The sequence below is a fragment of the Pleurodeles waltl genome, chromosome 6 (assembly GCF_031143425.1).
Source record: "Pleurodeles waltl isolate 20211129_DDA chromosome 6, aPleWal1.hap1.20221129, whole genome shotgun sequence".
In the NCBI taxonomy this organism is placed as follows: Eukaryota; Metazoa; Chordata; class Amphibia; order Caudata; family Salamandridae; genus Pleurodeles; species Pleurodeles waltl.
In genome coordinates this window covers 1,713,481,897-1,713,500,689 of record NC_090445.1, presented here as the reverse complement: position 1 = coordinate 1,713,500,689, position 18,793 = coordinate 1,713,481,897, and the positions used below count along the sequence as shown (strand labels likewise).

General features: G+C 51.1%; 1 protein-coding gene across 1 annotated transcript in view; it reads right to left on the bottom strand.

Moving 5' to 3' along the window:
- Positions 1-18,793, bottom strand: part of LOC138301432 (saoe class I histocompatibility antigen, C alpha chain-like) — a 248,416-nt gene that overhangs the window by 161,387 nt on the left and 68,236 nt on the right. The window contains exons 2-3 of the mRNA XM_069241924.1: positions 13,565-13,834; positions 11,051-11,323 (exon numbers count right to left, since the gene is read on the bottom strand). Coding sequence (XP_069098025.1) covers positions 11,051-11,323; positions 13,565-13,834 — 543 coding nt within the window. The remainder of the gene's footprint in view (positions 1-11,050; positions 11,324-13,564; positions 13,835-18,793) is intronic.

The following is an 18,793-nucleotide window of genomic DNA, read 5'->3' as shown; positions in this document are numbered from 1 at the left end:
CGCCCACATCAAAGAACACAGGAAGCACCGCCCACATCAAAGAACACAGGAAGCACCGCCCACATCAAAGATCACAGGAAGCACCGCCCACATCAAAGAGCACAGGAAGCACCGCCCAAATCAAAGAACACAGGAAGCACCGCCCACATCGAAGAACACAGGAAGCACCGCCCACATCAAAGCACGCAGTAAGCACCGCCCACATCGAAGAACACAGGAAGCACAGCCCACAGCAAAGAGCACAGGAAGCACTGCCCACATCAAAGAACACAGGAAGCACCGCCCACATCAAAGAACACAGGAAGCACAGCCCACATCAAGGACTGTCTCCCCTAAGTAAATATTTACCATGCACCAGTTTGGAAGTAACTGACAGGCAGGGCTGGCACTCATCGGGTTGAAAGTTTCTGTAAACTCTAGGCACATCTACCTGACAAGGCAGCTGAGGACCAAGGATACCACCTGGAGCAGACTGCAGGAAGGAGGAACAGAGTCCATGGCACAGACCCAGATGTTGCCTTAGTGAGACCGAGGACCATGAAGACGTCTGTGGAAACCACTGGACACACATCTGAAGCAGCTACAGAAGATCAGTGAGCTCTTATCGTGGGGGTGCAGGTGGGACACCCCTGGGGATCCAGAGCCTGGGATTAGGACGGACAACTCTTGGAGTGGAAAGGGGAAAGACTTGGAGTGAACTAGGGAAACCCTCCTTGAGACCTGGAACTTCCTTAAGGCTTGCTCAATCCACAGGAATTCAGACATTCTCACTTGTCTGAGTGGGAACCGTCGACCTTGTAGTCCTCCATGTGCAAAACATCCTCCTGTCCCAACAGATCAGGAGGTCAGGAATCTCCTTTGGAGTGGAGTACCCCAGTCCTTTTGGGTGGAGAGCCCCTGGCAGTTACAGCCACAATGGAATTAGAGGCTAAGGAGAAATATACCAGGGGCCCCAAAAGAGAAATTTGTAGGAATCTGGATGCAGGATATCCATGTGCACCAGCGCAGGGGAAAGGACAGGAAAGTGTCATATTGCCGTAAATACTGCCCATTCCTGCCCTCTTCCAGTGACGCAGTGCAACGCAGCAAGGGAGATTAGGTATGGTGGAGCAGACGGGGGTAGAGTGGAGTGGAGTGGAGTGGGGTAGACTGAAGTGGGGAGGGTGGGTAAGATAGGGGTTGAGTTTGGTAGATTGGGGTAGAGGGGAGTGGGGTAGACTGAAGTGGGGTAGATTAGGTACGGTGGAGTAGATTGGGGCAGTGTGGAGTGGAGTGGGGTATATTGAAGTGGGGAGGGTGGGTAAGATAGGAGTGGGGTTTGGTAGATTGTGGTAGTGTGGAGTGGGGTAGATTGAAGTGGGGTAGGGCGGGGTAGATTAGGTACGGTGGAGTAGATTGGGGTAGTGTGGAGCGGAGTGGGGTAGACTGAAGTGTGGAGGGTGGGTAAGATAGGGGTGGAGTGGAACTTGGTAGATTGGGGTAGAGTGGAGTGGGTTAGACTGAAGTGGGGTAGGGTGGGGTAGATTACGTACGGTGGAGTAGATTGGGGTAGTGTGGAGTGGGGTAGATTGAAGTGGGGAGGGTGGGTAAAATAGGGGTGGAGCTTGGTAGATTAGGGTAGAATCGAGTGGGGTAGATTGAAGTGGGGTAGGGTGGGGTAGATTAGGTACGGAGGTGTAGATTGGGGTAGTGTGAAGGGGTAGACTGAAGTGGGGTAGGCTAGGGTAGGGTGGGTAAGATATGGGTAGATTGGGGTAGAACGGAGTGGATTGTGGTAGACTGAAGTGGGGTAGGCTGGGGTGTGGAGGAGTGGGATGGGGTACGATGGGGTAGACTAGGTATGGAGGAGTAGATTGGGGTAGTGTGGAGTGGAGTCTGGTATACTGGGGTAGGCTGGGGTAAGATAGGGGCAGATTAGTGTAGAATGGATTGGAGTGTGGTAGACTGAAGTGGGGTAGATTGGTGTAGGTTGAAGTGTGGTAGACTGGGGTAGGGTGGAGTGTGGTAGACTGAAGTGGGGTAGATTGTCGTAAATTGAACTGGGGTAGGCTGGGATAGGGTGGAGCGGGATAGAGTGGAATGGGGTAGGGTGGAGTAGATTAGGTACGGTGGAGTAGTGTGGAGTGGAGTGGGGTAGATTGTTGTAGGATGAAGTGGGGTATGCTGGAGTAGGGTGGCCTGGGGTATACTCGGGAAGGGTGGAGTGGAGTGGAGTGGAGTGGGGGTAGATTGAGGTATATTAGGTATGGTAGAGTAGATTGGGTAGGGCGAGTAAGGTGGGATAGGGTGGAGTGGGGTGTACTCGGGTAGGGTAGAGTGGGGTGGGGTAGAGTGGAGTGGGGTAGATTGGGGTATATTAGGTACGGTGGAGTAGACTGGGGTAGTATGGAGTGGGGTGTACTCGGGTAGGGTAGAGTGGGGTATATCAGGTACGGTGGAGTAGATTGGGGCAGGGTGGAGTGGGGTAGATTGGGGTATATTAGGTACGATGGAGTAGACTGGGGTAGGGTGGAGTGGGGTAGACTGGGGTATATTAGGTACGATGGAGTAGACTGGGGTAGGGTAGAGTGGGGTATATTAGGTACGGTGGAGTAGATTGGGGTAGGGTGGAATGCGGTAGGGTAGAGTGGGGTGTACTCGGGTAGGGTGGAGTGGGGTAGATTGGGGTATATTAGGTATGGTGGAGTAGATTGGGGTAGGGTGGAGTGGGGTAGAGTAGGGTAGGGTGGGGTAGTGTGGAGTGGGGTGTACTCGGGTAGGGTGGAGTGGGGTAGACTGGGGTACATTAGGTAGAGTGGAGTAGATTGTTGTAGGTTGAAGTGGGGTAGGCTGGGGTAGGGTGGCGTGGGGTGCACTCGGGTAGGGTGGAGTGGAGTGGGGTAGGGTGGAGTATATTAGATACGATGGAGTAGATTGGGGTAGGGCGGAGTGGAGTAGGGTGGAGTGGAGTGGAGTGGGGTAGGTTGGGGTGTATTAGGTATGGTGGAGTAGATTGGGGTAGGGTGGAGTGGGGTAGAGTAGGGTAGGGTAGGGTGGGGTGGGGCAGTGTGGAGTGGCAGCTGCGTGGCGCACACGCAGCCACATGGAAGCACCGAAATGAAGCACCCACTGGTGTTGGTAAAAGGAAGTGGGATTAGGGATGGCTTCAGGGCAGTGCGACCGGTGCAGCTGCACCTGGCGCTGACCCTGGTGGGGGAGGAGGGGCTGTGTTTTAAAATAACTCAGGGGTTTAAAAGTATGCACCAACAATTTTCAGGCAACAATAAAAATGTCAAGACAAGTCTGATGATTGATGCTTCTGCTGGTGAGAGGTTGGAAAGTTGTCTAGAGGCAGTTTTGACTTATCATGAGGTTGCGCCAAGGGTTAATGTGCCTGCTGCAAAGGACCTACCCAAGGCGGATCAGAGAAGGTAGAGTGGGGTATATTAGGTTAGTATAGAGTGGTGTAGATTGGGGTAGGGTGGAGTGGGGTAGACTGGGATAGGGAGGGGTATATTGTGGTAGTGTGGAGTGGAGTGGGGTAGACTGGGGTATATTAGGGTAGGGTGGGGTATATTCTGCTTCTTGAACCCTGGCACTCACACCCAGTCACATGGAAGGATGAAGTGAAGGAACCGGGTACAGGCACCTTCAGTGCACACAGCACCTCTCCACTATTAGAGCCCTATAAATCACTCCGCACCATGGTACACCGCTGCCCCCCCCAGTGCTCACCTCCCCACCATAATCTTCCCCCCACCCAACCGACCAGCATGCCAGGGGGAGTAGAAACCCATTAAAGGGGTATATTAGGGTAGGGTGGGGTATATTCTGCTTCTTGAACACTGACACTCACACCCAGTCACATGGAAGGATGAAGTGAAGGAACCGGGTACAGGCACCTTCAGTGCACACAGCACCTCTCCACTCTTAGAGCCCTATAAATCACCCCGCACCATGGTACACCGCTGCCCCCCAGCGCTCACCCCTCCTACAAACTTCCCCCCCACCAACCGACCAGCATGGCAGGGGGAGTAGAAACCCATTAAAGAGGGCGGTGTTTGTTAGGAAATCAGAGCACGGACCTCATACAGAGGTACAGAGCACCCCCGTGTGCGGCACTTTACCCCCACACACAGCAGTGCCCCCCTTCACCGTGTGTGACACTGCTCCTGGACACCCACCTTATATCATCATGGAGGGGTAATGTCATGTCGTGCACGCGTACTTGCCGCCTTGTGTTCGTGGCATTGCGTGCATTGTCGTGATATGTAGTGTCTCGTAGTGTTCCACTCTCGGTTCGGCAGTTAGGTTCTTGCTGATCCGGGAGTGGATGCTTCTTTGGAGTGGTGCAATAAACCTCTTTATCACCTTCATCGCTTCTGCCTTTACTTGACAAGTGGCGACGAGCGGCACCACTCCTCGAACCGGTTTCCTCGTTCCACTCCCACTCCATTTTTTTCATTTTTTTCCATTTTTTTGCTCTTCCTTCCTGGATTCTTCCATTGTTGACCGTGCTGGCTGCTTCTTCGCTCGGAGCTCGTTCCAGTTCTTCTGCACCGTCACTCCTGGCGGCATTTTCTTCTATACTTGTTTTTTTGGGGAAGACTTCCTGCTCTGGCTTTCCAGCGCGAGCCTGCCGCTGTTGGACATCCCATGCTCTTCATAGCGTCTTCCTTGTTGCTAGGATACTCAGTGACGTGTGCCCTTGCCGCACCTCACTTAGCAACAGAAGACTCCTGACAACTGAGGAAGCCTTATTCATTGCTATTCTGGCCCTTGTGCGTCGTCTTTGTTGACTAGATACTCATTCATCTGTGCGCCGTGCAACAGGAGACGCCATATTTATTGCCGCTATCCTCCGATGCATTTCATTTAGTGACAGCAGTACGCCTTGCAATGGAAGTCACTCTTTTTGTTCCTGCTGGAGGACGCCTTTGTGTTACTACTGCTGCGTGCACGCGCTGTGCCACTGAAGTGGTTATTTCTCTCTTTTCTTTTTTGACACAGTGATACTTACTTTCTGTTACGACCCTAGGAATTATTCCATCACTATGTGTGCCCAGTCTTTTTCTCTTCCTCCTCCACAATCGTTCTGGCCTGCAGGCAGTGCTCCTTGTATGAAATGGCCGGAGTGGAAAGCATTTTTTCTCAATTACATTGATACTATTGATACCCAAGGTGACATGCCCCCCCAACAAAAGAAAAGGATTTTCTTACATTGTGTTGGCCCGGAAGGTTTAAAAGCATACAACCAAATGACTAAAGCTGGGGGTGGAGAAGGAGATCAAAATGTGTTCGATAATGCTATCAATGCTTTTGACCATTATTTTTCCCCTAAAGTGTGTATTGGCATTTTAAGATACACATTTTTCCACAGGAAGCAGGAGTCTGGTAAAAATATTGATGATTATCTTGCTGCTCTTAGAACATTATCGTTAGATTGCAATTTTGGACAGTTACAAGAAGATTTAATCAGAAAATTGAACATGATCACCTTTTGGATCGTGTGTTAAGTATTCTAAATGAAAGAGGCCTAACAGTCAAATTTTCAAAGTGCAAATTTGCTGTCAGGAGTGTTACGCATTTGGGTCATGTATTAAGTGAGGAGGGAATTAAGCCCAAACCTGATTTAATTGATGCAATACGTTTAGCTCCGGAACCCAGTTGTAAAGATGATGTGAGATCTTTTCTTGGTCTCACAGAGTTTTCTTGCAAAACATTCCACATAAGGCAATTACTCAAGAACAGTAACACTTTTATTTGGTGTAAGGAGTGTGATTGTGAGTTTAGAAACATTAAGTTGGCTATTGCTAATGCTGTTTCCCTGTCCGGTTTTGATCCCAATTTTCCCAGCATTGCCACCACTGATGCCAGCTCGAGAGGGTTAGGTGCAACGTCTATGCTTCTAGGTACCTCACTGACGCAGAAGTGAAATATTCTGTGATAGAAAGAGAAACATTAGTGTGTGTGTGGGCTTTGGAGCATTTTAGAGCAATTGTCTGGGGCAGGCCTTATGAAGTTCGTAGTGATCACAAACCTTTAGTTAAATTACTCACCACTAAAGGGATGGCCAAAGCCTCTGCACGCATTGCCAGGCTATCCATGACACTCCAAGATTTTCTTTACAATGTAACTTATGTTCCTGGTGAGGACAATGTGTCGGCTGATTTCCTTTCCAGGATGCCTTTGCGTGGTAAAAATGGAATTGAATCTGAGTGGGATAACTATCATATTGCCTGGTTACACAATGAGGATATTCCTTTTATTGACAAACAGTCGTGGGTTGAGGAATATTCCAAGGATGTTATAGTTCAGGAGGTTTTGAGGTACATTGTTGTGGGATGGCCAGAGAAGAAAGATCTAGAGCCTAATTTGAGGAACTTTTGGGAAGTTAGGAACGAATAGTCCCATTTCAAAGGTATACTATGGAGGGGTGATAGAGCTTTCCCACCGGCTAACCTTAGGGAAACTATTACCTTACAATGTCATGAGGGTCATGGAGGTATTGTTAGAACCAAGCAATCTGTTAAAAATTCTTTTGGTGGCCTGGTTACGATATTTTCATTGAAAGGTGTGTTAGAGACTGCGTAAAGGTGCTAATGCCGACAAGTCCTTAAGAACATTGAAATCCAATGAGTACTTCTCTTGTAACCCCAAGAATCCTTGGGAAATCATTGCTTTGGATATTATAGGTCCAATTGGTATTAATAGCAAATATATCATTGCAGCTATAGATGTTTTTTCAAAATAGCCTGTTGTTGGAATTGTACATAAAGTAGATTCTGACGCTGTTCTAAAATTTTTAGACATAATTTTTACTGATGAAGGTATTCCTTCCAAGCTGATCACAGACAACAGCGAACAATTTACATAAAAAAAGGCTAAGGAATATTTCTATAGATTCGGTATTAGACCTTGTACTACTTCTTTATACAATCCCAGTGGTAATGGATTTATCAAATGATTTAACAGAGTGCTTAAAGAAGCAATTCAATCTGAAGGTATAGCTGATGAGGACTGGGAATTACAAGTTCATAAAACTGTGTGGATGTATCGTACTACGTTAAATGAAATGACTGGATGTACTCCTTTTGAGATTATGAGAGGGAGAATTGCTAGAACTAAGGTCAATCCCTCTTGGTTGTTTGAGAATCCTGCAGTTACCATGGATTTAGATGCTGTAAGGAAAAAGTTAAGTGACAGTCATGAGCGCTATCAAACAAAATTTGAGCAATCTTGTAGTAACAAGTCTGGTATTAGAATAAAGGAAGGAATGTTAGTTAAAATGAAGAAACCTTGGAAGGTGTCAGGGAGACCAGATCCTCGGGGTCTGCGCACATTCCCAATGTGTCCACTACAAGACAGCGCCAAAACTCTGATAGAAATATCACAGAGCCTGAGAGAGTCCAAGTGGGGGAAAAGGGGATTAGGAAGGGAACAGCTGGGAAGGAGACCTGTAGGAAGCAAAGGTTAAACAACACAATATCAAGATATAATCACATTGAGGTTGATAAAAACTCTCTGTTGAAATCTAGGGTTCAATGATACTCAGAACATGAAATAAAACTCTGTTGAATCTGGGGTTCAATGATACTCTGAACATGAAATAGCACTCTGTTGAAATCTAGGGTTCAATGATACTCTGAACATGAAATAACACTCTGTTGAATATAGGGTTCAATGATACTCTGAACATGAAATAACACCCTGATGAATCTAGAGTTCAATGATACTCTGAACATGAAATAACACCCTGATGAATCTAGAGTTCAATGATACTCGGAACATGAAATAACACTCTGTTGAATCTAGCGTTCAATGATACTAACTAGGCCTCAAGAAATCTAGGTACCTGGAAAGGGATCAAGAATGGTTAATACAATGTTTCATTTGGACTTTTCATGAGTTGGTACATACTGTCTAGGAATATAAGAACATTATAGAATAATGTTTTCAGAACAAACATTGCCTCTTTACATGAGGACAAAAGGTAATCTAAACATTCCCTGGAAAGCAATAGGAATTGAACTAAGAACTTAACATGCACATAGAATGTAACATCTTGAATTTAACACCTTTGCAGAAAATTCAAGGGCCCTGGATAATTGTGTGCACTTTGAGGAAACACTTCACATCAAAGTTTTGATTGCCATGAAATGATTGCGCACATTGTAAGCAATCTGAACATCAAGATTTAAATGTGGGAAATGAATTGCGCACACTGCCGATTCCAACAAGTAAATTCAAATGCCATGAAATGATCACGCACACTGTAAGCGATCTGAACATCAAGATTTAAATGCAGGAAATGAATCGCCCACACTGCCGATTCCAACAAGTACATGCAAATGCCATGAAATGATCGCGCACACTGTAAGCGATCTGAACATCTAGATTTAAATGCATGAAATTAATCGGGCACACTGTCGATTCCAACAAGTACATGCAAATGCCATGAAATGATCGTGCACACTGTAAGCGATCTGAACATCTAGATTTAAATGCGGGAAATGAATCGCACGTCTTGCTGATTCGAATGCCACCATGCAAATGCCAAGAAATGGTCGCGCACAATGAATATCAAGAGTTAAATGCAAGGAATGAATTGCGCGCCTTGCGGATTCGAATGCCACCATGCAAATGCCAAGAAATGGTTGCGCACAATGAATATCAAGAGTTAAATGCAAGGAATGAATTGCGTGTCTTGCAGATTCGAACGCCACCATGCAAATGCCAAGAAATGGTAGGGCACAATGAGTATCAAGAGTTGAATGCAAAGAATGAATCGCACGTCTTGCCGATTCGAAAGTCAATATGCAAATGTCAAGAAATGGTCGTGCACACTGTTGCCGACCCGAATCTCAAAAGTCAAATGGCAAGAAAGAATCGCGCGTCTTGCCGATTCGAATATCAAAATGTAAATGCCAGAAACCACGAGCACATTCACACTCACAAGGAAAAATCTTTCAACATGAAAACTAGGCCCAAAAACTCGAATGCCTTTGAAAACGGGGTCGGGAGCCCAGCCCGACCTCCGTCTTATCGCCCTGTTCCAGGATCACCAATACAATGAAGAGCAAGGCCTGGAAAGGTCAAAGTAGGCCTCCAGAACAGGAGCTCAGGAAGTTGCGGCTGCTCTGCACCAGGACCTCTGAATAGTGAGCACATGGAGCTGGGCTGGCTCCCTTATATAGGGTCTGGCCCAGTCCACAAACCACACCCAGTCATGCTGCAGAGAAAGCTTCTAGAAGGCACTGGAAAGGGACCACACCCCGACACACTCTGAAAGCCTGCAGCAATATATTGCAAATGAACAGTTATTGCAAATATCATTAATAGTGTTTTTCAAGGTTAAAGACTGCAATGCAAAAGGTTAACATACTACATATAAACACAATGCATGAATTATGCTCTTGCATAAAGACTGGAGTTTTGCATTTTAGTCACCCGTAGAGCGCGCACTGCCCTGATGTTGACAGAAGGCCAGGAAAGGAGAGAGACAATTTTCTGAACCTTTCAGAGTAATTGAAGTGTTGAGAAATGCAGTCAGGTTATCTGATGGGAGGGTATGGAATTTCAGGCGCATTGCCATATTAAAGGGAAATGAATGGGTGTACCTACTAATGACTACAGTCTACCTGGTGAGCGCAGGACTCCTCTGGATTTTTACCTAGTAATTGAATCGGACAAGTCAAAGAACAATGAGGAGGGTGTTGGTTTTGAATTCGAGTAGGTCAAAGAGCAATGAGGAGAGTGGGGGTCATGAGGCTCAAGATTTATTAGTGGATGAAGGTCAAGATTTAGCAGTAGAACAAGATGAACTAGATTCTGAGCCTCATAGACATGAAGAAAATAATCCCTTAAACAAAAGCCAGATATTCAGAGAGTCTGGAACTAAGGGGGTCATTCTGACCCTGGCGGTCAACGACCACGGGAGCACCGCCAACAGGCTGGCGGTGCTCCCAAGGGCATTCTGACCGCGGCGGTTCAGCCGCGGCCAGAAACGTAAAGTCGGCGGTCTCCCGCCGACTTTCCGCTGCCCGGGGGAATCCTCCATGGCGGCGCAGCTTGCTGCGCCGCCATGGGGATTCTGACCGCCATCCTGTTCCTGGCGGTTTCGGCCGCCAGGAACAGGATGAAGGTATGGGGTGTCGTGGGGCCCCCGTAAGAGGGCCCCACTTTGAATTTCAGTGTCTGCTAAGCAGACACTGAAATTCGCGACGGGTGCCACTGCACCCGTCGCACCTCCTCCACTCCGCCGGCTCCATTCGGAGCCGGCATCCTCATAGAGGGGCGTTTCCCGCTGGGCTGGCGGGCGGCCTTTTGGCGGTCGCCCGCCAGCCCAGCGGGAAACCCAGAATACCCGCGGTGGTCTTTTGACCGGGCAGCGGTATTCTGGCGGTCCTCTCCAGGCCGGCGGCTCCCGCCGCCGGCCGGGGTCAGAATGACCCCCTAAGTCTTCATTGCCAGAGATTCTTGAGGATAACTATGTTACCAAATGTAAAAGGAATAAATGTAAACCAAAATGGCTAGATGACTATGTTAATTAGATCTGCATTTTTGGTTTTTTTTATTGTTTTGTTCCTTTTTAATGTTGAAATGTTTTGTTTGTAAAAGAAGGGAGATGTGTCATGTCGTACGCGCGCACTTGCAGCCTTGTGTTCATGGCTTCGCGTGCATTGTTGTGATATGTATTCTCGTAGTGTTTCACTCTCGGTTCGGCAGTTAGGTTCTTGTTGATCCGGGAGTGGACGCTTCTTTGGAGTGATGCAATAAACCTCTTTCTCACCTTCATCGTGTCTGCCTTCACTTGACAGGTAATGACCGAAGTATTGGATACTGCAAGCTGGGGGTGAGGATGGGTGACCTCAGAGGGGCGGGAAATAAACTACAACCCCCTGAGAGTAACACTCACTCCCCCACTCGCAGTGCCTGGAGGGGGCAGTAAGCACTTTATAAACACCCATAACCCACCTCTCTGCATCCTCTGCTCCCCCCCCCCCCCCGCAGTAGAGCACCCCCGTGCCTGGAGGGGTCAGTAAGCGCTATATAAATCCCCATAACCCACCTGTCCGCAGCCTCTCCTCCCCCAGCTTCAGGTATTTCTTCAGGTACTCGATGCACGTCCCCTCCAGGTAGTCCTTGTCTCCCTGGGCGATGCTCCTGTCCGAGTTCCATCGCTCCTGTGTGATCCTGGCCGCATCCGTGGCCGCCGTGTAGGTCAGTCTGTCCTTGTCGAAGCTGATGAAGCCGTGTCCGTCGAAGGCGAATTGATAAACCCCCCCCATGGAGCCGTCGTCCCGGAGCTCACAGCCGATCATCCACTGGACACTGTGGAGACCTGAGGGGGAGAGGGACAGAGGAGAGTAAGGGGCTGAGGAGAGAGAGGGACTGAGGAGGGTGAGGGCCCGAGTTGGGAGCAAGGGTCCAACACCTCCAGGGAAAGAGTGAGGGGAGCCACAACCCCCCACCGGAGCCGTCCTCCTGGAGCTCACAGCCGGACATGTACTGGACACTGTGGAGACCTGAGGGGGGGGGGGGAATAGAGGAGAGGGAGGGCCTAAGGAGGGAGCGAGGGCTGAAGAGTGTGAGGGGCCCGAGGAGCAAGCGAGGGTCTGACACCTCCAGGGAAAGAGTGAGGGGACCACAACCCCCAAAGGGAGCGAGCTCTGTGCTTGTACTAGACACTGTGGAGACCTAAGGGGGAGAGGGACAGAAGAGAGTGAGGGGCAGAGGAGAGTGAGGGTCCGACACCCCCAGGGAAAGAGTGAGGGGAGCCATAACCACCCCACCACAGCCGTCGTCCCAGAGCTCACTGGATAGTATGGTGGGGACTTGAGGAAGCTGTAAAAGAGTGAGGGCCTTACTGAGCAGGTGATGAGCTGGTGGGGGGGTGAGAGCGATGAAATCATCAGGAGACCAGAGGTGAGAGGAGGGGGCAGAGTGAGGGACAGAGCGTGGGGGGGGCAGAGTGGGGGGGGCAGAGTGAGGGGGAGAGCGTGAGGGGGTGAGCGTGGGGGGGCAGAGTGAGGGGGAGAGCGTGGGGGGGCAGAGTGAGGGAGAGAACGTGGGGGGGCAGAGTGAGGGAGAGAACGTGGGGGGGCAGAGTGAGGGAGAGAACGTGGGGGGGCAGAGTGAGGGAGAGAACGTGGGGGGGGCAGAGTGAGGGAGAGAACGTGGGGGGGGCAGAGTGAGGGAGAGAACGTGGGGGGGGCAGAGTGAGGGAGAGAGCATGGGGGGGGCAAGAGAATCCTTAACTCCCCCGTCAGCGGAGCATGTGGAGACCTGGGGGGGAGGGGGAGGAGAGCGACGGGGGAGGACGGGGGCTGAGGAGAGCGAGGGAGGAGAGGTAGAGGAGGAGTCACGAGGGGGGCAGTGTGCTACACCTCCGGGCAAAGAGGACAGACCCCCCCCTTCTGACTGAGCTGTCCCCCTAATTGGGGGGAGGGGAGACGACTGAAATGAGATCTGGTGGAGAGCGGCACGGAGTGTGAGGAAGAGTGAGATCCCTGGGGGGAGGGAAAGAGTCCCCAGGGAAAGAGTGAGGGGGCCACAACCCCCCCATGGAGCCGTCGTCCTGGAGCTCACAGCCGTACATTTCTGGACACTGTGGAGACCTGAGGGGCAGAGGGACAGAGGAGAGAGAGGGGAGTGAGGGCTGAGGAGAGTGAGGGGCTAAGGAGAGAGTGAGTGTCCGACACCACCAGGGAAAGAGTGAGGGGGCCACAAGCCCCCCAACAGAGCTGAGCTCCGTACATTTACTGGACAATGTGGAGACCTGAGGGGGAGAGGGATAGAGGAGGGAGTGAGGGCTGAGAAGAGGGGGGGGGGGGGGGGGGGGGGGGAGGTAAAGGAGGAGTCATGAGGGCCTGAGGGGGGGGGCAGTGTGCTACACCTCCGGGCAAAGAAAACAGACCCCGCCTCTGACTGAGCTGTCCACCTAATTGGGGGGGGGGGGACACACGAAAGTAGTGAGGTCTGGTGGAGGGCGGCACGGAGTGTGAAGAAGAGTGAGATCACTGGGGGGGGATGTTACTACAGCCCCCCCAGGGAGAAATAAGACTCAAAATGATCTGCATGACTGCGTCTGTCACCCCCTCCCCCAAATGCTGCCCCCCTCTGACCACTTACACCCCCTCTTTCTGCGTTACTCCCCCAAATCCAGTTCAATCCTCAGTCATAGACCAGGGTGCAGCCGAGTCCCTCTAAACCCCCATTACTCACTCCCAGTCTACATCTGTAATTACCCGGTGTCACTCACCCCCTCTGATTCCCCCTCACCCGGTGTCACTCACCCACGTCTAGTCTCCCCTCCCCCACTGTCACTCACCCCCGTCTGGTCCCCCGCCCCCCCCCCCCCCCCGGTGTCACTCACCCCTAGGTCTGGCTGCCCCTCCCATCCCCTGGTGTCACTCTCCTCCCTCTGGTCCCCCCTCCCCCGGTGTCACTCACCCCCCTCTGGTCCCCCCTCCCCCGGTGTCACTCCCCCTCTCCGTCCCCCCTCCTCCCCCGGTGTCACTCACCCCCGTCTGGTTGACCCCCTCCCCCGGTGTCACTCACCCCCTCCCCCGGTGTCACTCACCCCTGGTCTGGTTGACTCGCTCCATCACGTTCCTCACACTGTCCTTGAGCACCTGCTCGTTCCCTCTGTGGCTCTCCGTGTTCCTCTCCCAGTACTGGGGGTCCTCGGCCGTGATCCCCTCCATCCAGGGGGCCCGGGGCTCCATCCTGCGGCTCTCACTGGTGTAACCCACCATGGGGACGTCGTCCACGTACCCGACCTCTGTGAACTGGGGGACCCCGGGGAGGGGCCCCGAGAGGGAGGAGAGGAAGTACCGGAAGGAGTGTGAGCCTGGGGGGGAGAGGGAGTGAGGGTCAGAGAAGAGAGCACAGACCCCTCCCTAGTGGGTAGTACCTTCATTCTGCACCCCACACACCACTGACCCCCCCACACACCCACTGACCCCTCTCCCATGGGTAATACCTTCACTCCGGCCCGCACACACCCACTGACACCCCCACACACTACTGCCCCACTACACACCACTGCCCCCCCACACACAACACTGAACTCCCATCCCAGCGTGTACTACGCTTGTCACTCTTACAAGTAAACTGGGAGAGAGGGTCAGAGAAGAGAGCGCAGACCCCTCCCCCAGGGGTAATCACCTCCCACTGACCCCACAGAACAGTGACCCTCCCACACACCAGTGAACCCCCCACACACCACTGACCCCCCACCCCCTCAGCCCCTGTACTGCGCTTCTCACTCTTACAAGTAAAGTGGGCCCCGGGGAGACCCAGAGCTTCGATTGCAGGTGACCCCTCCGGGGGGGGGGGGGGGGGGGGCGACGGTTAGCCAAAACATACCCACGCTACCCCCCACCACACCAAGAGTAAGACAGTCCCTCCCCAATGATATTCGCGCTTGGGACCAAGAAACAGGGGGGTAAGGGGGGCACTCTCCCCGTGAGTAATACTCCCCCCCCCCCCCCCCAGCAAACAGCCCATGTCTACGAGGGGGAGGGAATTAAACGGAGCATTAAACGGTTTCACGGCGTTGACACTGCGGGCCTCTATTTAAATAACCACCTTCCATTGTGTAACCACGCCCTCTTCACAGGTGTAACCACACCACCTTCAGCGCTCAAGGTGGGGGGGGAAGGCTAGATGTATCCGACATTGGTCCCCACATCTGTTTGAGCAGAAGAATTGTAAGCAACCCCCAAGAGAGCCCCCTAGGTAAACCACTCTCTTATCGACCTCGCGAGGATTAAAGAGCGAGTGTGCCCTGCCCTGCCTTTCACCCAATGCCTGCAGGTGAAACAACTGAAAGTACAGGGCTGTGATTGTAAAATACTACTCTGAGACCCCATAACTGGGGGTGAAGATGTGGGACGGAAGGGGGGGTGGAGTCAGGAGGGGCGGAGCCTTGAAAACAAGACTGACAACAACTTATACATTTATTTTTTATAAACTCGGCCACAGGGACAAATGCGTCTGAGTTACTTACCTGAAACTACGAGGCTGCGTTTCAAAATATTTGCTGGGTTAATGCACCTGCTGCAGAGATCTATACACCCAGCGACTGTTAGAGGATAATAGTACTCCAGGCAAGATAACTCTGGGGGTTAATGCTCCTGCTGCAGGAATCTGTGTGCAAAGCAACTTTTAGGGGACAGTACTCCTGGCAAGATACCTCTGGGAGTTAATGCTTCTGCTGCAGAGATCTATACACCCAGCGACTGTTAGAGGATAATAGTACTCCTGGCAAGATAACTCTGGGGGTTAATGCACCTGCTACAGAGCTCTATACACCCAGCGACTGTTAGAGGATAATAGTACTCCTGGCAAGATAACTCTGGGGGTTAATGCTCCTGCTGTAGAGATCTGTGCGCAAAGCAACTTTTAGGGAACTGTACTCCTGGCGAGATACATCTGGGGGTTAATGCACCTGCTGCAGAGATCTATACACCCAGCGACTGTTAGAGGATAATAGTACTCCTGGCAAGATAACTCTGGGGGTTAATGCTCCTGCTGCAGAGATCTGTGCGCAAAGCAACTTTTAGGGGATATAAGTACTCCTGGCAAGATACCTCTGGGGGTTAATGCTCCTGCTGCAGAGATCTGCGCACAAAGCAACTTTAGGGGATAATAGTACTCCTGGCAAGATAACTCTGGGGGCTGATGCTCCTGCTGCAGAGGTCTGTGCGCAAAGCAACCTTTAGGGGATAACAGCACTCCATGCAAGATAACTGGGGGGGGGGGGTGTAGGAGGCTGGACTGGCTTGTAGTGAGTACCAAGGGGTACTTGCACCTTGCACCAGGCCCAGTTATCCCTTATTAGTGTATAGGGTGTCTAGCAGCTTAGGCTGATAGATAATGGTAGCTTAGCAGAGCAGCTTAGGCTGAACTAGGAGACGAGTGAAGCTCCTACAGTACCACTAGTGTCATATGCACAGTATCATAAGAAAACACAATACACAGTTATACTAAAAATAAAGGTACTTTATTTTTATGACAATATGCCAAAGTATCTCAGAGTGTACCCTCAGTATGAGGATAGCAAATATACACAAGATATATGTACACAATACCAAAATATGCAGTAATAGTATTAGAAAACAGTGCAAACAATGTATTGTTACAATAGGATGCAATGGGGACACATAGGGATAGGGGCAACACAAACCATATACTCCAAAAGTGGAATGCGAACCACGAATGGACCCCAAACCTATGTGACCTTGTAGAGGGTCGCTGGGACTGTAAGAAAACAGTGAGGGTTAGAAAAATAGCCCACCCCAAGACCCTGAAAAGTGAGTGCAAAGTGCACTAAAGTTCCCCAAAGAGCACAGAAGTCGTGATAGGGGAATTCTGCAGGAAAGACCAAGACCAGCAATGCAACAACAATGGATTTCCAGACGAGAGTACCTGTGGAACAAGGGGACCAAGTCCAAAAGTCACGATCAAGTCGAGAGTGGGCAGATGCCCAGGAAATGCCAGCTGTGGGTGCAAAGAAGCTGCCACCGGATGGTAGAAGCTGAGGATTTTGCAAGAACGACAAAGGCTAGAAACTTCCCCTTTGGAGGATGAATGTCCCACGTCGTGAAGAGTCGTACAGAAGTGTTTTCCCGCAGAAAGACCGCAAACAAGCCTTGCTAGCTGCAAAGCTCGCGGTTAGGGTTTTTGGATGTTGCTGTGGCCCAGGAGGGACCAGGATGTCACCAATTGTGTGAGGGGACAGAGGAGGCGTCCAGCAAGACAAGGAGTCCTCTCAGAAGCAAGCAGCACCCGCAGAAGTGCCAGAACAGGCACTACAAAGTGGAGTGAACCGGAGCTCACCCGAAGTTGCACAAGAGAGTCCCACGCCGCCGGAGGACAACTCAGGAGGTTGTGCAATGCAGGTTAGAGTGCCGTGGACCCAGGCTTAGCTGTGCACAAAGGATTTCCTCTGGAAGTGCACAGGAGCCGGAGTAGCTGCAAAACACGCGGTTCCCAGCAATGCAGTCTAGCGTGGGGAGGCAAGGACTTACCTCCACCAAACTTGGACTGAAGAGTCACTGGACTGTGGGAGTCACTTGGACAGAGTTGCTTAGTTCAAGGTACCTCGCTCGTCGTGCTGAGAGGAGACCCAGAGGACCGGTGATGCAGTTCTTTGGTGCCTGCGGTTGCAGGGGGAAGATTCCGTCGACCCACAGGAGATTTCTTCAGAGCTTCTAGTGCAGAGAGGAGGCAGACTACCCCCACAGCATGCACCACCAGGAAAACAGTCGAGAAGGCGGCTGGATCAGCGTTACAGTGTCGCAGTAGTCGTCTTTGCTACTTTGTTGCAGTTTTGCAGGCTTCCAGCGCGGTCAGCAGTTGATTCCTTGGCAGAAGGTGAAGAGAGAGATGCAGAGGAACTCTGATGAGCTCTTGCATTCGTTATCTAAGGAATTCCCCAAAGCAGAGACCCTAAATAGCCAGAAAAGAGGATTTGGCTACTTAGGAGAGAGGATAGGCTAGCAACACCTGAAGGAGCCTATCAGTAGGAGTCTCTGACGTCACCTGCTGGCCCTGGCCACTCAGAGCAGTCCAGTGTGCCAGCAGCACCTCGGTTTCCAAGATGGCAGAGGTCTGGAGCACACTGGAGGAGCTCTGGGCACCTCCCAGGGGAGGTGCAGGTCAGGGGAGTGGTAACTCCCCTTTCCTTTGTCCAGTTTCGCGCCAGAGCAGGGCTGAGGGATCCCTGAACCGGTGTAGACTGGCTTATGCAGAAATGGGCACCATCTGTGCCCATGAAAGCATTTCCAGAGGCTGGGGGAGGCTACTCCTCCCCTGCCTTAACACCTTTTTCCAAAGGGAGAGGGTGTAACACCCTCTCTCTGAGGAAGTCCTTTGTTCTGCCTTCCTGGGCCAAGCCTGGCTGGACCCCAGGAGGGCAGAAACCTGTCTGAGGGGTTGGCAGCAGCAGCAGCTGCAGTGAAACCCCGGAAAAGGCAGTTTGTCAGTACCCAGGTCTGTGCTAGAGACCCGTGGGATCATGGGATTGTGCCAACAATGCGAGGATGGCATTGAGGGGGCAATTCCATGATCATAGACATGTTACATGGCCATATTCGGAGTTACCATTGTGAAGCTACACATAGGTAGTGACCTATATGTAGTGCACGCGTGTAATGGTGTCCCCGCACTCACAAAGTCCGGGGAATTGGCCCTGAACAATGTGGGGGCACCTTGGCTAGTGCCAGGGTGCCTTCACACTAAGTAACTTAGCACCCAACCTTTACCAGGTAAAGGTTAGACATATAGGTGACTTATAAGTTACTTAAGTGCAGTGGTAAATGGCTGTGAAATAACGTGGACGTTATTTCACTCAGGCTGCAGTGGCAGGCCAGTGTAAGAATTGTCAGAGCTCCCTATGGATGGCAAAAGAAATGCTGCAGCCCATAGGGATCTCCTGGAACCCCAATACCCTGGGTACCTCAGTACCATTTACTAGGGAATTATAAGGGTGTTCCAGTATGCCAATGTGAATTGGTGAAATTGGTCACTAGCCTGTTAGTGACAAGTTGGAAAGAGATGAGAGAGCATAACCACTGAGGTTCTGAATAGCAGAGCCTCAGTGAGACAGTTAGTCATAACACAGGTAACACATACAGGGCACACTTATGAGCACTGGGGCCCTGGCTGTCAGGGTCCCAGTGACACATACAACTAAAACAACATATATACAGTGAAAAATGGGGGTAACATGCCAGGCAAGATGGTACTTTCCTACAGGTGCCCCCTCTGTCTCCTCCTCCAAGTGGCGACATCCTGGTCCCTC